A 16,944-nucleotide genomic window follows, 5' to 3' on the forward strand; every position below is an offset into this window, starting at 1 on the left:
CATGTTTGGTAAATGGAAAAGTGTTGTAAGAACTGTATTATGGGCTGCTTTCACCGGTATGAGTGTTTGTGTTGTGTGGTTGTTGTTTGGTCCCGTGTGCGAGAGGTCTCATTTCCAGGATTCTGGAGAGATTGATAACGGAGCAGATGGGCAACCGGAATGATGCCTTTGATGGAAGTGACCCCAGAGGACACTGAATCCAGCTCTGGGCAATGATCATTGGTTTACTGTTGAGGAAGCAGAACCCACTTACATATTTCAAGACTAGATGTGTCACGTCTCTTGTGAGACGTGAAGAGGGGGACTTAAAATTTGTCTTTCGACAAATTTCATCTATAACTATGACTTTTGCTTATACATTGTCACGTCTCTTGTGAGACGTGAAGAGGGGGACTCACAAAATTTGTCTTCGACAAATTTGTGTTTTACTCCAGCCTTGTGTAATCAGTTCGTGTAATGGTATTCTTCCGGGTGTGAAGGTTTTAAGTTCCTGGGTGACTGGTAGTCAACCCAGCACATGTTAGGAGTAGACGGAAGTTGTCACGTCTCTTTGGAGACGTGAAGAGGGGGATTTGTAATAAATATATTCTTTATGTCTCTTAATACTAATGCGATATTGCCTAAACACTGCCAGTAACCTTACACAATCATTATACCAAGCTAACATCTTGCAGAACAGTTAGTCCTAACTACCCACACACACACACACAATGCCTGGTTGTGGGGCCGCTCAAGGACAGGTGTTCGGGAGGGGCTGGTAGCAGAAACTGTCCTAACTGTAGCATAAAAACAGGCACTGTCCTTGGGTGTCTGACTCTCGGGTACACACATGAAGATAAGCTAGAAGTGGTGTAGGCTGAGTAGACTCGTGACACACACACACACACACACACACACATCCCTGAGGGCTGGGTTTCAAGAACAAAGAACACTGTCAAGAGCCAATGAGAAGTCGACATTAGTCGGGGACGGGACCGCCCTCAACACTCATCGACCAGTCAGGAGAGCGAATCTACCAGACTCAACCTACGTCATTACATTATTGTTACACTGTATAAAATGTAAACACAATATGTTCTCGGGGCTTTTTTCTGCTGTCTCCTTAAGAGGTGACAGAACGAGTCCGTGCACGCTATGCCAAATATCTTTGTATCTTAATAAAGATGCCTTACGATAATTGAATCCACCCTGTCCGGCGTCTTGACTTGGTCTCCTTCTCAAGTAACTGATCATCAACACTAACCTTTACATAAGCAACCCTACATTACCCTAACCCTAAGTACAATGCACAAAGTAGCTAACGAGTTAATACAACAACAAGAAGAAACTTACACTGAATTGACATAAATTATTACACAGCAATAGCGACTGAACAGACATGTGAACAGGCATTGTTGCCACAGACATTGGTGATCCTGCATGTTTTGGAATCAATCCAAGAGAAATCTGGAAATATAACTTTGGCCGTGTCCTAAACCAATGCACATGTGCAGAATACGCGTAACGTTTAAACAACAAAGCGCACTAAATGTGTAATAACAATATTAGAATGGTCCAAAATATAGGGTTGCTGTCAACTACAGCTAAGTTGCCCATGTTGCAACAATGTAGCAAGTAAAACTCGCACATAAACTTGCAGATGACGTGTTCGAGAAATTCGCTACCTTTGCCATTATTTTGTCTGTGTTAAGCACAATGTTGCTACACTGAGTAAAAATGTAGCCCACAAAATAGTGCAACATTGACGTGCTGTATGGGAACTCTGGAAAATATGGTTACAGTAGCTAGCTAGCTCGACTTGGTCGATTTTTAGATGTCAATAGAGAGGCGCACGTTAGTACTGCAAGTGGCAGACATTATGCAACTAACTAGGTATTATGTTAACATTTAGCTTACTTTAAAGAAAACGACTTGTTGCAGTGTCCTCGACAAGTTTATAGACCTGTGAAAGTTCGTACTGCCTTGTGTGCGTAGGGCACCTAGTTGAAGATCTTCCACCATTTTTCCGTTCAGAGACTATAGCACTGGAAATGTGCACCAACTTAGGAAAAACTCACCCGCAGACGCAGATACTTCTTCCAAATATCTCGCTGCAGCGGCACTTTAACACGTCGAAATGCAGACAGCGAGTTTCATTATCTTTCATCTGTTCTTTCCCTCAATGCTTTAAAATCGTCCGCCTCCTTTGATTACTTCTAGTCCGGTTTCTTTCTTTCTCCCTTTCTTTCTTTTGCTGCACATGACTCTCAGCTCCCTACACAGCCATTTTCCAGCACAGCACGGCGCAGAAAAGGAGAGTGCGTGGGAACTAATATGAACAGCACGGGAAAAAACGAACCCAGTCGGAAAACCACGAATCATTGCAGGACGGGAAGCATATGGCCATTTCCATGTAAAATAACCCATGAGCGCCAACCTGTGAAGTTTATAGGATCATGTCAAATTGGGTGTCAAATGAAAGCCAAGAGTCTATATATTTTTTAATTAAGGCATATATCCATTTATCAACCATTTTTCATCCCAAAAAAGTAAGAATAAAAGAAGGCTTAGATTTTTGGTCAGTTGGAAAAGGGTTCTTAGAAAACATATTTTTCTAATTTCCATCCCTCATGAGGAGGGAGGATAATGAAAGTTCACATAAGTAACAAGTAGGTCGGGTTTTTACTGATATCAATTTGGTTTAATAATTATTAAGTGATTAAATCCAAATCATTAACAGAATTTCAGTAAAATCTGTAACAGAATGTCTGCAATTGAATTGGCTTCAATGGGAAATCATAGTAGGCACAGACCACAAGTTTGGACAGCACAGTACAGTAAAGCAAAGTAAAGTATAGTTTACTACAGTAGAGTACACTAGAGTTAAGTACGGTATAATGTATTGTACTGTATTGTATTGAAATATACTCTACTGTACTCTACTGTACTGTGCTGTACTGTACTCCACTGTACTCTACTGAGCTCTACTGTGCTGTACTTTGATGTCTAAACTTGTGAAATATAGATGTCTATGACTGGTTCAGATTTGGTCCTGACCAACTAAATGTTGTGTTGTTTGAGGGCAGAGCTCATTAAAATAATAGCCAGTGTTTAGAATAATACCCAAATATGCAAATTAGGATATTGCATATCTATGCCTTTGTGTACCTATTCAAGATACATCACCATGAAGAGAATGACATTCATATCCATGCATTTCTGTGCAATACAGATCAGGGACCCATGATGAAATTCCATTACCGTAATTCCGTTACTGGGTATAAATCCACTTCACTTACTGTTGTTCAATAACCAAAATAGATTTCTTCAAAGTCAATGTGTCCTGTCATAGCTGTCACCCCATTCTTTCTGTAATCGTTAAATCTTAATTTGGAGCATATATTTAACAGTTTTGGTAAAACGTGGACACAAAAAACAGTGGGAGATTTTACCTAAATTATGTTACCAAACTTTGCATCTGCACAGTTCTTCCAGTAAATGTTTTTGTAAAATGTTCAGTGTAAATATTTAAAAGTAGTCCTTGTGCATAGTTGTATGGTTTGTTAAATTTTTAAATCAATAGTTTTTTGTTTGGCATACATTTCAAAGTGAAAAATCAGAGTCTCGGCGCAATTCCGTTATCGTGCAATTGCCCATATAACCATGATAAATATTTCCTCTCCTGAATTGAAGCATTTCAATCATCCTAAAAAAAAGTACTTTGACAATACAACTATTTCATGCCTTTTCATAACAGCATTTTATAAAAATGTATTGATTATACCATAACCTTGTTCAGAATGCTGATGAAGGATAGTCTGTGCTGTATCAGGAAGAGCTAATAACTAGGCTACTCCATCTTTTTTGTTGTTGTTGTTGTTGTTGCCAATTAGCTACCAGGTTGAACAAAGAATATTCAAATTTAGGAAAAAAATTGGGCTCCCGAGTGGCACAGTAGTCTAAAGCACTGCATCTCAGTGCTAGAGGCGTCATTACAGACCCTGGTTCGATTCTGGGCTGTATCACACCTGGCCATGATCAGGAGTCCCATAGGGGCGGCGCACAATTGTCCCAGCGTCGTCCGGTTTAGGGGAGGGTTTGGCCAGGGTAGGCCATTATTGTAAATAAGAATTTGTTCTTAACTGACTTGCCTAGTTAAATAATGGATAAATAAAATAATGTACCTGGCCTTCAGATGTGAAGACTTATTGTTACAGACGATATATGTTTTGAATAGAGAAATACGCATTTGATCACAATAAGCCTCTATAGTTGTTAGTGTTGTGAATGTGCTTCTCCAAAATGTTGTAAGATGTAAGTCCCAAAAAGAACTGTACACTTCATATTATTCTTCTGCCATTCATTTATTTCAAACACTGTTAGACAATTGAGAGAAAATGAATTTCACACCAACTTTCACCAGAAACCAGTTTGGGAAATATACAATGAAGTTTGAGGGCCACCAAGGTAAGACAAAACAAACATTAATTATGTTTATGGATTACAATTGACCATTACAGATATCCCATTTATCAAACATCAGGAAAAATATGAGAAGGTAGTTGTAATCAGTTGGTTATAATCTGCGTGCACCTCAGGCTTTCACCCCGTTTTATTATTGAAGTTGAATCGAAGACCACTAAATGAATACATTTCAGTTATGTAAAACTACACACTAATTTGGGTGCATTCAGAACAAGTCTTTTTTCTTGTGTTACATTAAACAATGTAAAAGTGCAGAATGGGTAATATATTTGCAATCAAAGAATCAGATAAATTCTCTAGCAAGCAAGACCATGAAAACAACATCTGACTAATATAACAAATAGTTATTCAGTTCAGTGAAAAATGTCTAGCATGAGGACACAGTATTATTTCCAATAAATGGACCACACTTTGACAACATCAAGATCTGGGAAATCCATTTTGAATTGAATTACCTATTTTATTATACCCTCACAAAAATCACACTTACTTGTTTCAAGTACTAATAAAGTATATATAAAAAAAAAGTAGATATGTTTTAGATTTCTGACCTTCTGTTATCCTATCTCGTTCCAGTTGTTCAAGTATTAGTTGGTGACAAATTATTATTTGTATTTTAACTTGGTCAATATTCCCATATCCCCAGCCAACTGTGAAACACGTGTTCCTAACATCATCTGACATACAGTAAGACAGTTCATCCTAATATGACAGTTTATCTGAAATAACCACGAGTGGAAGAATTTTTGTTGTTCATTCTATAGTTGCAGAAGAAAACAATGACAGTATACAGTGTTGACAGCCAAACCATTGCCTACATCTTCAAATCTCTCACCATTCTATCAAGTCTGTTGTTCTTGATTGCCAACTTCCGTTTAGGTTAGTTATGGTGTTTGTAAACAGCATAGGCATATCAGCAATGCAACAAGACTGCTTCCATATCCAAATATACAAAACACAGTTACATTTCTTTGTCCTTCAGGGCTTCTGTTGGAATCCTGCTGATCCCTGTCATTCGTTGTTCCGAATAATTTAAAGGGGGCCTCCCGAGTGGCGCAGCGGTCTAAGGCACTGCATCACAGTGCTTGAGGCGTCACTACAGACCCAGGTTCGATCCCAGGCTGTGTCACAACCGGCTGTGAGACAAGATCGAAATTGGGGAGGGAAAAAGGGGGTACATTTTTTACAAATAATTTAAAGGGCCAATCAGCAGTTGAAACAATAACAAAGCGTACTCTTCTCCCCGCCACTGTTTCAGTAAAAAGCTGAGGAATGGGCTGGAGAAATGCAACCACTAAAATTCATGATATCAAAAAAATATATAGTTTTAACCATGTATTGAGGCTTTACAGGGTTTGTTTACATTTACTTTGTTTACAACCACTGGAGAAAAACAAGTTTATATTTTGGGTTCTGATGGGGAACGACAGTTGAACCAAGCTCATGAGGCTTTTATAAATTATAATATTCTAGAATCAATGGGTACATATCATTAATTTATAAGTCCAAAAATGGATGGAGCAACTGCAGATTTCCCCCTTCAACAGTGAAGATGGAAAAAGTTCACATACAGGACACATCTGACCCTAAAATGTAAACATTCATTCAGATAACATGGTTTTAAAAAAACAGCACAGGGAGCCAGTTTCTACATACACTGCACAATTCTTAAAATGCAAAAGGAAAACAAGAGTTCTGAAAAATAATGAGAACAGTGTTAGGGGATAACGCCTAACCTGTGCAAATACACTCTTCCGCTAGATTACATTGTAGGGTAGCTTGCTTCAACAAGCAGGTCAGTATGGCATTGCAGGATCACCAACAATCTAGTATCAAAAAGGTAGCAATGGCAGAACAAAGCGTCCTTTATTTTGTGTCCCGTCAATCATTTTGTGATTTAAACCAATGGAAGAATCGGTGGAGTTTATCCATTTGATGACATCACTGGAATGATTGACAGGGCTTGGCAGCAGGACTCAATCCTGAAGCTTCCTATGTACAGTACCTCTTATTTAGAAGGGTTCTTATGAGAAATCCATGCTTTGGCACGGGAGCACTATTTCACTATCCCTGTGACCATGAATCATTACTACCACATTATTGTTCTAGTGTGTTAAAGACGGCACTGAATTAAAGGGCTTGGACACACTAAGTACATAAACATTCATCGTATGTTTGAAAGGCCTATTTTGATCAGACAAAATCAGCAGCCATATTTCATGTCATGAAACACTTTTGGAACACTAATAGAATTTTAAACAATTTAACAGATATTGGAGAAAACATTTTATTCATCGTCTGTCTGCATCTATAAGCCACATCCAAATCTTTGTTCTTAATTTAGTTCATTAACTTGGAGTTTCCTCATGTCTCTATCCATTCACACAACATAATGGGCGCATCAAATTTGTGACATTGTCACAAATAAGGGCCAATAAATGAAGTCATATTCAGCCCGAAACAAATAAAACGAACATAAAAAGTAATAAATAGGTTATTTCATAAAAAAAAGGTATTTACAAAGTACAAAAATGTTACAGGTGCTACAGTGAACCTAAAACCAAAGGTGGGAGGGATTAACCAATTTTGTCTCAACAGTTTCGAGTGTGGTACGATGCATACTGTAACTCAACCGTGTGAAGTCTTTTTGTTGTTGTTGTACTCTCCCTCCAGTTGCCTCAATTGGCTCAGGCTTGAGTATATTCTCGCGGATAAACATGCAAGCCCTTCATATACGGTACAGTAGCCGGTCAGAGAGTATGTAACCTTAGTCTAGGGTGTGACTCTACCTAGACCTTTCACCTTATTGGAGCAACACTAGACTAATACCCCTCCTTCTCCTTTGGCTTGGATTTCTGCGCTGCTGTACCCTGTGCTCCTCGCCCTGCCACCTCCAGGCTCCAGTCGGACTGAGCTGAGTTGATCCACGACGCCTTGAAACGCGGCTGCCTGATGGGAAGCGCAGGGCTTTGGGCCTCCTTTTCCTCCGGGTCGTCAAAGCTCACCTCCTGCACCGCCTCCTGCTTCTTAAAGGAGTCCCTCCTCTCAGACAGGGCCAGTTTCCTCATCACCACCACCTCATTGGAGCGGTGGTCGCTGCTGGCCGACTCCCTGTGGCTTCTCTGACCGCCCAGATAAAGGCCCTGACGGCCATGTTGTTCTCCCACACAGACAAACCCTGTGGCGGTATCCTCCAGGTCCTCAAGCCCCTCCCCCTCCGACAGGGGCATCTCCATGGTGTGTCGGCGGGTGGCGTAGGCCTTCTTGTCGCCGTGGTACACCCCTGAGAGCTTCTCAGCCGACTGCACCCTCTTGAGGAGTGGAGAGCGGGGCGGCTCGGCGCTGCGCGGGCGGACAGAATGGCGGGCGATGGTGGGAGGGGACAGGGTCTTGCCGTGGAAGCCGTGGAGGCCCTTTGAAAGGCTGGGGAGGGAGGATGGAGAGCACTGGGGGGAGAGGGTCTGCGGAGGGGGGATACAGGCCAGCGGGGAGGGGGGGATGCTGCTTGTAGACTTGCAGCGACCTGCCTTGGTGTAGCGGCCCAGGACGTGAAGGGAGCTGGGACGGGCCTGGGGGACGGGGGAGTTGGGAGAGCTGGAGCAGGGAGAGGAGCTCTGGGGGGAGTTGGAGTCTGAGAGAGAACAGAAGAACATGATGTAGATAAGCCTTTGCTTTGTAATTGCAGAAATCAAACAAACATTCTCACTTTAGTGCTGATAACTGTTTGATAATAGCTAGAATAAACGTTATCCTAAACTTTTTCTGTATGACATACAGTGCCAGTCAAAAGTTTGGACACAAACTCATTCAAGGGTTTTTCTTTATTTTGACTATTTTCTACATTGTAGAATAATAGTGAAGACATAAAACTATGAAATAACATATATGGAATCATATAGTAACCAAAAAGTGTTACATCTAAATATATTTTATATTTGAGCAACCCTTTGCCAGCTTTGTACACTCTTGGCATTCCCTCAACCAGCGTCATCTGGAATGCTTTTCCAACAGTCTTGAAGGAGTTCCCACATATGCTGAGCACTTGTTGGTAGGGCTGGGTGATATGACCAAAATATATCATGGTATTTTTCACATTTTTGACAGTATTTTATGTTCTTGAATAATAAAACTTCCACATTTGCTTTATGAGTAGTGTGTGACCCTAAGGTGGCAACACATACACTACCGTTCAAAAGTTCGGGGTCACTTAGAAATGTCCTTGTTTTTGAAAGAAAAGCACATTTTTTGGTCCATTAAAATAACATCAAATTGATCAGAAATACAGTGTAGACATTGTTAATGTTGTAAATGACTGTTGTAGCTGGAAACGGCAGATTTTTTATGGAATGACTACATAGGCGTACAGAGGCCCATTATCAACCAATGGCACGGTGTTAGCTAATCCAAGTTCATCATTTTTTAAAGGCTAATTGATCATTAGAAAATGTTAGCACAGCTGAAAACTGTTCTTCTGATTAAAGAAGCAATACAACTGGCCTTCTTTAGGCTAGTTGAGTATCTGGAGCATCAGCATTTGTGGGTTCCATTCCAGGCTCAAAATGGCCAGAAACAAAGACCTTTCTTCTGAGAAATGAAGGCTATTCCATGCAAGAAATTGCCAAGAAACTGAAGATCTTGTACAATGCTGTGTACTGCTCCCTTCACAGAACAGTGCAAACTGGCTCTAACCAGAATAAAAAGAGGAGTGGGAGGCCCCGGTGCACAACTGAGCAAGAGGACAAGTACATTAATGTGTCTAGTTTGAGAAACAGACACCTCACAAGACCTCAACTGGCAGCTTCATTAAATAGTACCCGAAAAATACCAGTCTCAACGTCAACAGTGAAGAGGCAACTCCGGGATGCTGGCTTCTAGGCAGAGTTCCTCTGTCCAGTGTCTGTGTTCTTTTGCCCATCTTAAGCTTTTCTTTTTATTGGCCAGTCTGAGATATGGCTTTTTCTTTGCAACTCTGCCTTGCTTTTCTTTCAAAAACAAGGACATTTCTAAGTGACCCCAAACTTTTGAACGGTAGTGTATATTCTAAATTATTTCAATGGGTCTTTCTCCAGTCGGATTGTTTTATACTATTCAATTCAACTTCAACCAAAAATAATTTCCTGCACTTCCTGCACTCATTTGAGATTATTTCCACACTGCTACGATATGGGGAAAAATACTAGGCCTTATTTTAAACCAAATGTTGCAATTGTGATTTAGATCAAAACACTTGGGTGAATTTTCAGAATCATGGAAATAGATTGTTTATTATAATTCTATAGTTAGAATATAAATAATAGTGGGCACTTTGCATTGTGTTGTTTGACATGACAACGAATGAAAATGCCATGGACGAGTTATTGTAACAGGGTAGGAACCAAAGTGATATTCAGTGTTTCCTAGGGGACCCTATAATCTTTGGCTACATTACATCTTTATTCATATAGCCAACATATTCATGCTTCGCCTATTCCTCTTTGATTTAGAAGATACTATTTCCTCCACCAGTATTGGTATCAGGCTGTATTAGCTAGCTACGTTTGCTCTGACTCAGTACTTTTATTAGCTAGGCAGCTAAATAGCGATTAGCATTAGAGGCTAACACGATTTAGCTTAACTTGCTAAGAAAATACAAACTATCTGTTTGCAGATGTAAGAAACACGAACTAATATTGTAATTATAGAACGCTTGTGGGCTTATATTAAGATCAAAGTGAAAAACAACATCGTTGTCATCAACATTGACCATGCAGACTGAACGAAAGTGTCTCGTGGTCAAACAATAACAAATGCGCTCCTTGAGTGACAGGGGGTGGGACTAGGTCTGTGGAAAGCGAGAGAGAGCAGAGGGATGACTCAAGTAGCGCAGTAAACTATAAAAATTGACGTTATACACGGCGTATCACATTTAACAAACCAAACATTCAAATACCGTTATAGAAGGTCAAGTAAAAACCCAAACCGGTCCGTGCATAAATACCGGTATATAGTAAAATACAGTATTCCGCCCAGCCCTACTTGTTGGCTGCTTTTCAGTCACGCTGCAGTCCAACTCATCCCAAACCATCTCAATTGGGTTGAGGTCAGGTGTTTGTGGATGCCAGGTCATCTGATGCAGCACTCCATCACTCTCCTTGGTCAAATAGCCCTTACACAGCCTGGAGGTGTGTTCGGTCATTGTCCTGTTCAAAAACAAATGATAGTCCCACTAAGCGCAAACCAGACACCTCCTCCTCCATGCTTCACAGTGGGAACCACACATGCAGAGATCATCCATTCACCTACTCTGCGTCTCACAAAGACACGGCGGTTGGAACCAAAAATCTCAAATTTGGACTCATCAGACCAAAGGACAGATTTCCATCGGTCTAATGTCCATTGCTCGTGTTTCTTGGCCCAAGCAAGTCTCTTCTTCTTATTGGTGTCCTTTATTAGTGGTTTCTTTGCAGCAGTTCGACCATGAAGGCCTGATTCACGCAGTCTCCTTTGAACAGTTGATGTTGAGATGTGTCTGTTACTTGAACTCCGGGAAGCATTTATTTGGGCAAACATTTCTGATGATGGTAACTTTAATGAACTTATCCTCTGCAGCAGAGGTAACTCTGTGTCTTCCTTTCCTGTGGCGGTCCTCATGAGAGCCAGTTTCATCATAGCGCTTGATAGTTTTTACGACTGCACTTGAAGAAAGTTGCAAAGTTATTGAAATGTTCCAGATCGACTGATCTTCATGTCTTAAAGTAATGATGGACGGTCGTTTCTCTTTGCTTATTCGAGCTGTTCTTTCCATAAAATGGACTTGGTCTTTTACCAAATAAGTGCATCTTCTGTATACCACCCCGAACTGATTGGCTCAAACCCACAAATTAACTTTTAACAAGGCACATCTGTTAATTTAAATGCATTCCGGGTGCCTACCTCAGGAAGCTGGTTGAGAGAATGCCAAGAGTGTGCAAAGCTGTCATCCAGGCAAAGGGTGGCTGCCTTGAAGAATCGCAAATATAAAATATACTTTGATTTGTTATAGTTTTGATGTCTTCACTATTATTCTACAATGTAGAAAATAGTAAAAAAAAATAAAGAAAAACCCTTGAATGAGTAGTTGTGTCCAAACATTTGACTGGTACTGTATGCCATTAAATCCAAAGCTTTGGCATAACACACGTTTCCTCAAATACAAATTTACTTGGTCTACCACAAGGGTTGAAACATTGTCAAACGCCCACTTACCAACACAAAACTATGCACGGCACAAAATGGTGGCCCAGTTTCGATCCAATAAAGAGGCAAGCTAGCAACTCACCTCCAGACTGGTCGGGGGCGGGGGAGCGGCAGGGTGTGGATGGCCCAGGCGAGAGGCTCTGGGTGGGGGAGCCAGACAGGCTGTCACTGGAGGAGACCGAATGTTGGAAGCCAGAGGAGAAACTGCGACTGCTCTGCATGGGAGGAGGGGTGTGCTTGGACAGCTTCTTCCAGATGCTACGTCGTCTACTACAGGAGAGAAATGGGATTCAATGTAAAGCTGTGGGTATACAGGCTTTCAGAAATCAGTTATTAGGCCGATTGGGTATTAGATGATTTTTATAATACTCTGATATATGATTATGTGAACGCAAAACATGACAATGTTTGCATTCTGTGGCACAGAATTAATATTTCTTACAAATGGCACCCAATAGAGGAGGGCTTTTTGTCTTATCTACCATGACACCCAGATAGCAGGCACTACAGTAGTGGTGACTGGAGTAACTGTTCCTCATATAATGGAGAGCCCTGTAATGTTCTGTCTTTCCTGTGGCTCAGTTGGTAGAGCATGGTGTTTGCAATGCCAGCATGGTGTGTGCAATGCCAGGGTTGTGGGTTCGATTCCCACGGGGGGCCAGTACAAAAAAAAATAATGCATGAAATGTATGCATTCACTTCTGTAAGTCGCTCTGGATAAGAGTGTCTGCTAAATGACAAAAATGCAAATGTAAAATGTTCTGCTCTTACCCGTCCTGGCCGTCCTTCCTCTTGCTCTTCTTGCTGCGTCGAGCCATCTTGCTCTTGTAGCTGGTCTTCCTGGCTGGGCCCACCTTGATGGAGGTGTTCTCCAGGGCCGTGGTCTGCAGCGTCACCTTGCTGCCACTCTGGGAATAGAACGGCGATTGTTTTACTGGGCACCAAATGTTCTATGTGGGATAGAGATTGCATATGGAATATATATTTCCTGCTTATAGAACAGTGATCACTGATTTGTAACAGGATTGCACAGGTGAAAGTAACAGGGTCTAATATGGCCACCTGTCACAGTGGTTGGACGACAGGGACAGGGACAACTGCAGTGGGGTTAATATTGACATGGGCAATATAAGGACTGAGGAATTTCTTGGGGTTTCTTTTTAGGGAGAATGTTCTTGAGAAAGGCCTTGTGCTGAAACGTTAACCGGCTATATCCTCCGGTCTTGTTTCCTTTGTCATTTTTGGGGACAAAATGTAGTCATACTGTTTTTATCAGAAGGTAGCAAGGAATGAAGGAAGGTAGGAAAATAGGAAAGACAGAGAGAGACAGAGAGAGAGACAGAGACCAAACAAAGAGAGGAAGAAGGAGTATCAGGAAAGCGTGATGGTCCTCTTCCAGTGGGTCTCACCTTGAGAAGCAGCTCCACCACCTCAGTGTGCACCAGCCCCTGGACTGACTCCCCGTTCACGTGGGTGATGAGGTCACCAGCCCTCAGGCCCGCCTCGTGGGCCGGAGTGCCCTCCTCCACACACTACAGGAACACATGAAGAATAACCAACCAGAATGTAACCCTGACTGCTTTGGCATTTATCAATGCTTTCAGAAACAAAATGTAAAACAAGACGAAATAATATGTTGGCTAAAGAAGAAACCGTAACAGACTGGCACGCGAGCTAACAATAATACCAGTAGATTAAAACCAGCCAGACATTTGGTATTTGAAAGAACAAGTGTTGTTATAAACAAATATTACACATAATGAAATAACTAAACAACACAAACCAATACCAGACCACACAGATAGTTCAACCAGACAGTAAAACCAAGTCCCAATACTGCAGCAGTACTAGGAACCATAGAGATACATACTTGAGTGGCCTGTTCCATAAAAATGTCCCTGACCAAGATGGCCACCCTGTAGTCACGTTGTCTAGTGATCTATTTAATTCTGTGGCAGGAACACTTACCCAGACCATGTGGTGCACGGTGTAGACGTCCAAGTCCCCCATGTAGACGCGGATGGCGCGCAGGGCGAAGCCGAACCTCTTCCCAGAGCTGTGGATGACCACGGGGGGGCGCAGGCTGGTGATGCTGAGGGACAGGTCTCCCCGGCTTGGGGACGAGTCCCGGGACGAGGGGTTGGAGGATAGGGACAGTGACGACTTGGGGCTGCTGGGGAGACCGTCCGTGGTGTCTGGGGGTATGGAGAGAGAACACGTTAGGATTGAGGAATTTCTTGGGGAATTTAACAAAGTTTAAGTCAGTACAAGCATATCAATCATATAGGTTACAGGGCATTGTAGGCTACATACACAATACAGTGGTGTTGTTAGCATTATGCTAACCTCTGAATAGAGTCAGTGGCTGCATCTCAAATGCTTGGCCCGTATAAACGGCAATCTACAGAAATGTATGTTACCAGGAATACGGTACCGTTTGAGACTTGACCTTTCTTAACGTCTGAGTATACTGGTACAAGCTAGCTAGCCCTGGTGGTTTAATTTACCTGGGGTGATGATGAGGGACAGGCCTGAGATGGAAGCTGACTTGGGGACCTTGCAGGCCGCCGGGGGCCTGGGCTTCTCGGGGGTGTCCAGCTGGTGCCCGATGCGGCGGGACGCCCCACGCCTGTAGGAGGGCCGCGTGCCTGTGCTGTTACTACGGAGACGGATACGCCGCAAGTTGGACACTACCCCGTCTGAGAGAGGAGGGAGAGAGAAAGAGAGAGGGGTGGGGGGATAAGTGAATGTCTAACAGTGCACGCTAGAGTGTGGGCATTCTTCTCTTTTAGTAATGTAAGCCCAGTACAAATCACACAAAATCTGTATGGGTGTTTACTTTACGCATATGACTGTGTCTGTGTGTATAGGCCTAAACACATTTGTGTGTGTTAACCAGTGCAATCTAAACTCACCCTCTTCCTCAGCTGCGATGGCGAAGCGTGGCATGGTGTCCAGGCTCTGGGTGCTGTTCATCACCAGCGGACTGGCACTCCTCTCTGACTGGGACGAACTGGAGGAGGCCCTGGGACGCAGGCTAGAGGACAGGAGGGAAAGAGAACAGAATGAAGTTAACAAGGACAGGACAAGGCACACTTACAGAGAAAGGGTAGTTGTGATCTGGTAATGTTACAAGGGATTCAAGAACGACACTTTCTACCCACTAACTCATATTTAACTGAAATGTGTGCATGTATTCAATAGATGGACTTCAGTGTGATTTCTCCCTTATAACCACACACTATTAGAAAAAAAGGTGCTTATCTAGAACCTAAAAGGGTTCTTCGGCTGTCCTCATGGGAGAACCCTTTTTGGTTCCAGGTAGAACCCTTTTGGGTTCCATGAAGAACCCTTTACACAGAAGGTTCTATATGGAACCCAAAAGGGTTCTACCTGGAACTAAAAATGATTCTGCCTGGAACCAAAAAAAGATTATCCTATGGGGACAGCCAAAGAACCCTTTTGGAACCCTTTTTTCTAGGTGTATAAAAGGCAAATGTAGCAGAATTCTGTCGATGTTTTAGCTAGAGCTAAACCTGTCTCACAAGTACACACCAAACATAGTGTAGTCTGAGGCCCTTTCTGTCTCTCACCTTCCTCTGTGGCCCTCCGTCCTCCGGTCCCCGCTGGCCACATGTTTGTGTCCCTCTCCTGGGGAGAGGACACCCCTTCCATCCCACCTCTCCTCCTTCTCCTCACTGTGGCTGCGGTCCGACGACGACAGGCTCTGATTGGATGGCGTTGACGTGGACAGGTGCTCTGTGCTGCTGTACACCTGGGGGGCACAAAGAGGTCAGGGGTCAGAGAAAAGGTCACAAAAAAGCCCAGTGAAATGACAAGCATGCTTTTTAAGGATGCAATATGCAGAAATCACTCCGGCATATTCTGGTTGCTAAAACTATTATAGTTAGCCTAATTTCACTTATTTGACAAAACAACCAATGTATAGTGTAGAGCAGGGCTCTCCAACCCTGTTCTTGGAGAGCTACCCTCCTGTAGGTATTCACTCCAACCCTGTTCCTGGAGAGCTACCCTCCTGTAGGTTTTCACTCCAACCCTGTTCCTGGAGAGCTACCCTCCTGTAGGTTTTCACTCCAACCCTGTTCCCGGAGAGCTACCCTCCTGTAGGTTTTCACTCCAACCCTGTTCCTGGAGAGCTACCCTCCTGTAGGTTTTCACTCCAACCCTGTTCCTGGAGAGCTACCACCCTGTAGGTTTTCACTACAACCCTGTTCCTGGAGAGCTACCCTCCTGTAGGTTTTCACTCCAACCCTGTTCTTGGAGAGCTACCCTCCTGTAGGTTTTCACTCCAACCCTGTTCCTGGAGAGCTACCGTCCTGTAGGTTTTCACTCCAACCCTGTTCCTGGAGAGCTACCCTCCTGTAGGTTTTCACTCCAACCCTGTTCCTGGAGAGCTACTGTCCTGTAGGGTTTCACTCCAACCCTGTTCCTGGAGAGCTACTGTCCTGTAGGTTTTCACGCCAACCCTGTTCCTGGAGAGCTACCCTCCTGTAGGTTTTCACTCCAACCCTGTTCCTGGAGAGCTACTGTCCTGTAGGTTTTCACGCCAACCCTGTTCCTGGAGAGCTACCCTCCTGTAGGTTTTCACTCCAACCCTGTTCCTGGAGAGCTACCACCCTGTAGGTTTTCACTCCAACCCTGTTCCTGGAGAGCTACCCTCCTGTAGGTTTTCACTCCAACCCTGTTCCTGGAGAGCTACCCTCCTGTAGGTTTTCACTCCAACCCTGTTCCTGGAGAGCTACCCTCCTGTAGGTTTTCACTCCAACCCTGTTCCTGGAGAGCTACCACCCTGTAGGTTTTCACTCCAACCCTGTTCCTGGAGAGCTACCCTCCTGTAGGTTTTCACTCCAACCCTGTTCCTGGAGAGCTACCCTCCTGTAGGTTTTCACTCCAACCCTGTTCCTGGAGAGCTACCCTCCTGTAGGTTTTCACTCCAACCCTGTTCCTGGAGAGCTACCACCCTGTAGGTTTTCACTCCAACCCTGTTCCTGGAGAGCTACCCTCCTGTAGGTTTTCACTCCAACCCTGTTCCTGGAGAGCTACCCTCCTGTAGGTTTTCACTCCAACCCTGTTCCTGGAGAGCTACCACCCTGTAGGTTTTCACTCCAACCCTGTTCCTGGAGAGCTACCCTCCTGTAGGTTTTCACTCCAACCCTGTTCCTGGAGAGCTACCCTCCTGTAGGTTTTCACTCCAACCCTGTTCCTGGAGAGCTACCACCCTGTAGGTTTTCACTCCAACCCTAA

The 16,944-nt window shown here is 43.3% G+C and overlaps 2 protein-coding genes across 5 annotated transcripts in view; both read right to left on the reverse strand.

The window, feature by feature from the left end:
- Positions 1 to 2,344, reverse strand: part of LOC115169950 (phosphatidylinositol 3-kinase regulatory subunit gamma) — a 52,109-nt gene extending 49,765 nt beyond the window's left edge. For both annotated transcript variants that reach the window (XM_029726107.1, XM_029726111.1), the window contains exon 1: positions 2,058 to 2,344. The gene's annotated coding sequence lies outside the window, so the exon portion shown is untranslated. The remainder of the gene's footprint in view (positions 1 to 2,057) is intronic.
- A 4,393-nt stretch (positions 2,345 to 6,737) lies between these two features.
- The window catches only part of LOC115169951 (microtubule-associated serine/threonine-protein kinase 3), an 83,604-nt gene continuing 73,397 nt past the window's right edge, over positions 6,738 to 16,944 (reverse strand). For all 3 annotated transcript variants that reach the window (XM_029726115.1, XM_029726114.1, XM_029726113.1), the window contains 8 exons: positions 15,273 to 15,454; positions 14,595 to 14,716; positions 14,187 to 14,378; positions 13,648 to 13,874; positions 13,089 to 13,211; positions 12,451 to 12,587; positions 11,762 to 11,949; positions 6,738 to 8,095 (listed from right to left, as the gene is read on the reverse strand). In XM_029726115.1, coding sequence (XP_029581975.1) covers positions 7,287 to 8,095; positions 11,762 to 11,949; positions 12,451 to 12,587; positions 13,089 to 13,211; positions 13,648 to 13,874; positions 14,187 to 14,378; positions 14,595 to 14,716; positions 15,273 to 15,454 — 1,980 coding nt within the window. In that variant the 3' untranslated portion in view covers positions 6,738 to 7,286. The remainder of the gene's footprint in view (positions 8,096 to 11,761; positions 11,950 to 12,450; positions 12,588 to 13,088; positions 13,212 to 13,647; positions 13,875 to 14,186; positions 14,379 to 14,594; positions 14,717 to 15,272; positions 15,455 to 16,944) is intronic.

This window comes from Salmo trutta, chromosome 31 (assembly GCF_901001165.1).
Source record: "Salmo trutta chromosome 31, fSalTru1.1, whole genome shotgun sequence".
In the NCBI taxonomy this organism is placed as follows: domain Eukaryota; kingdom Metazoa; phylum Chordata; class Actinopteri; order Salmoniformes; family Salmonidae; genus Salmo; species Salmo trutta.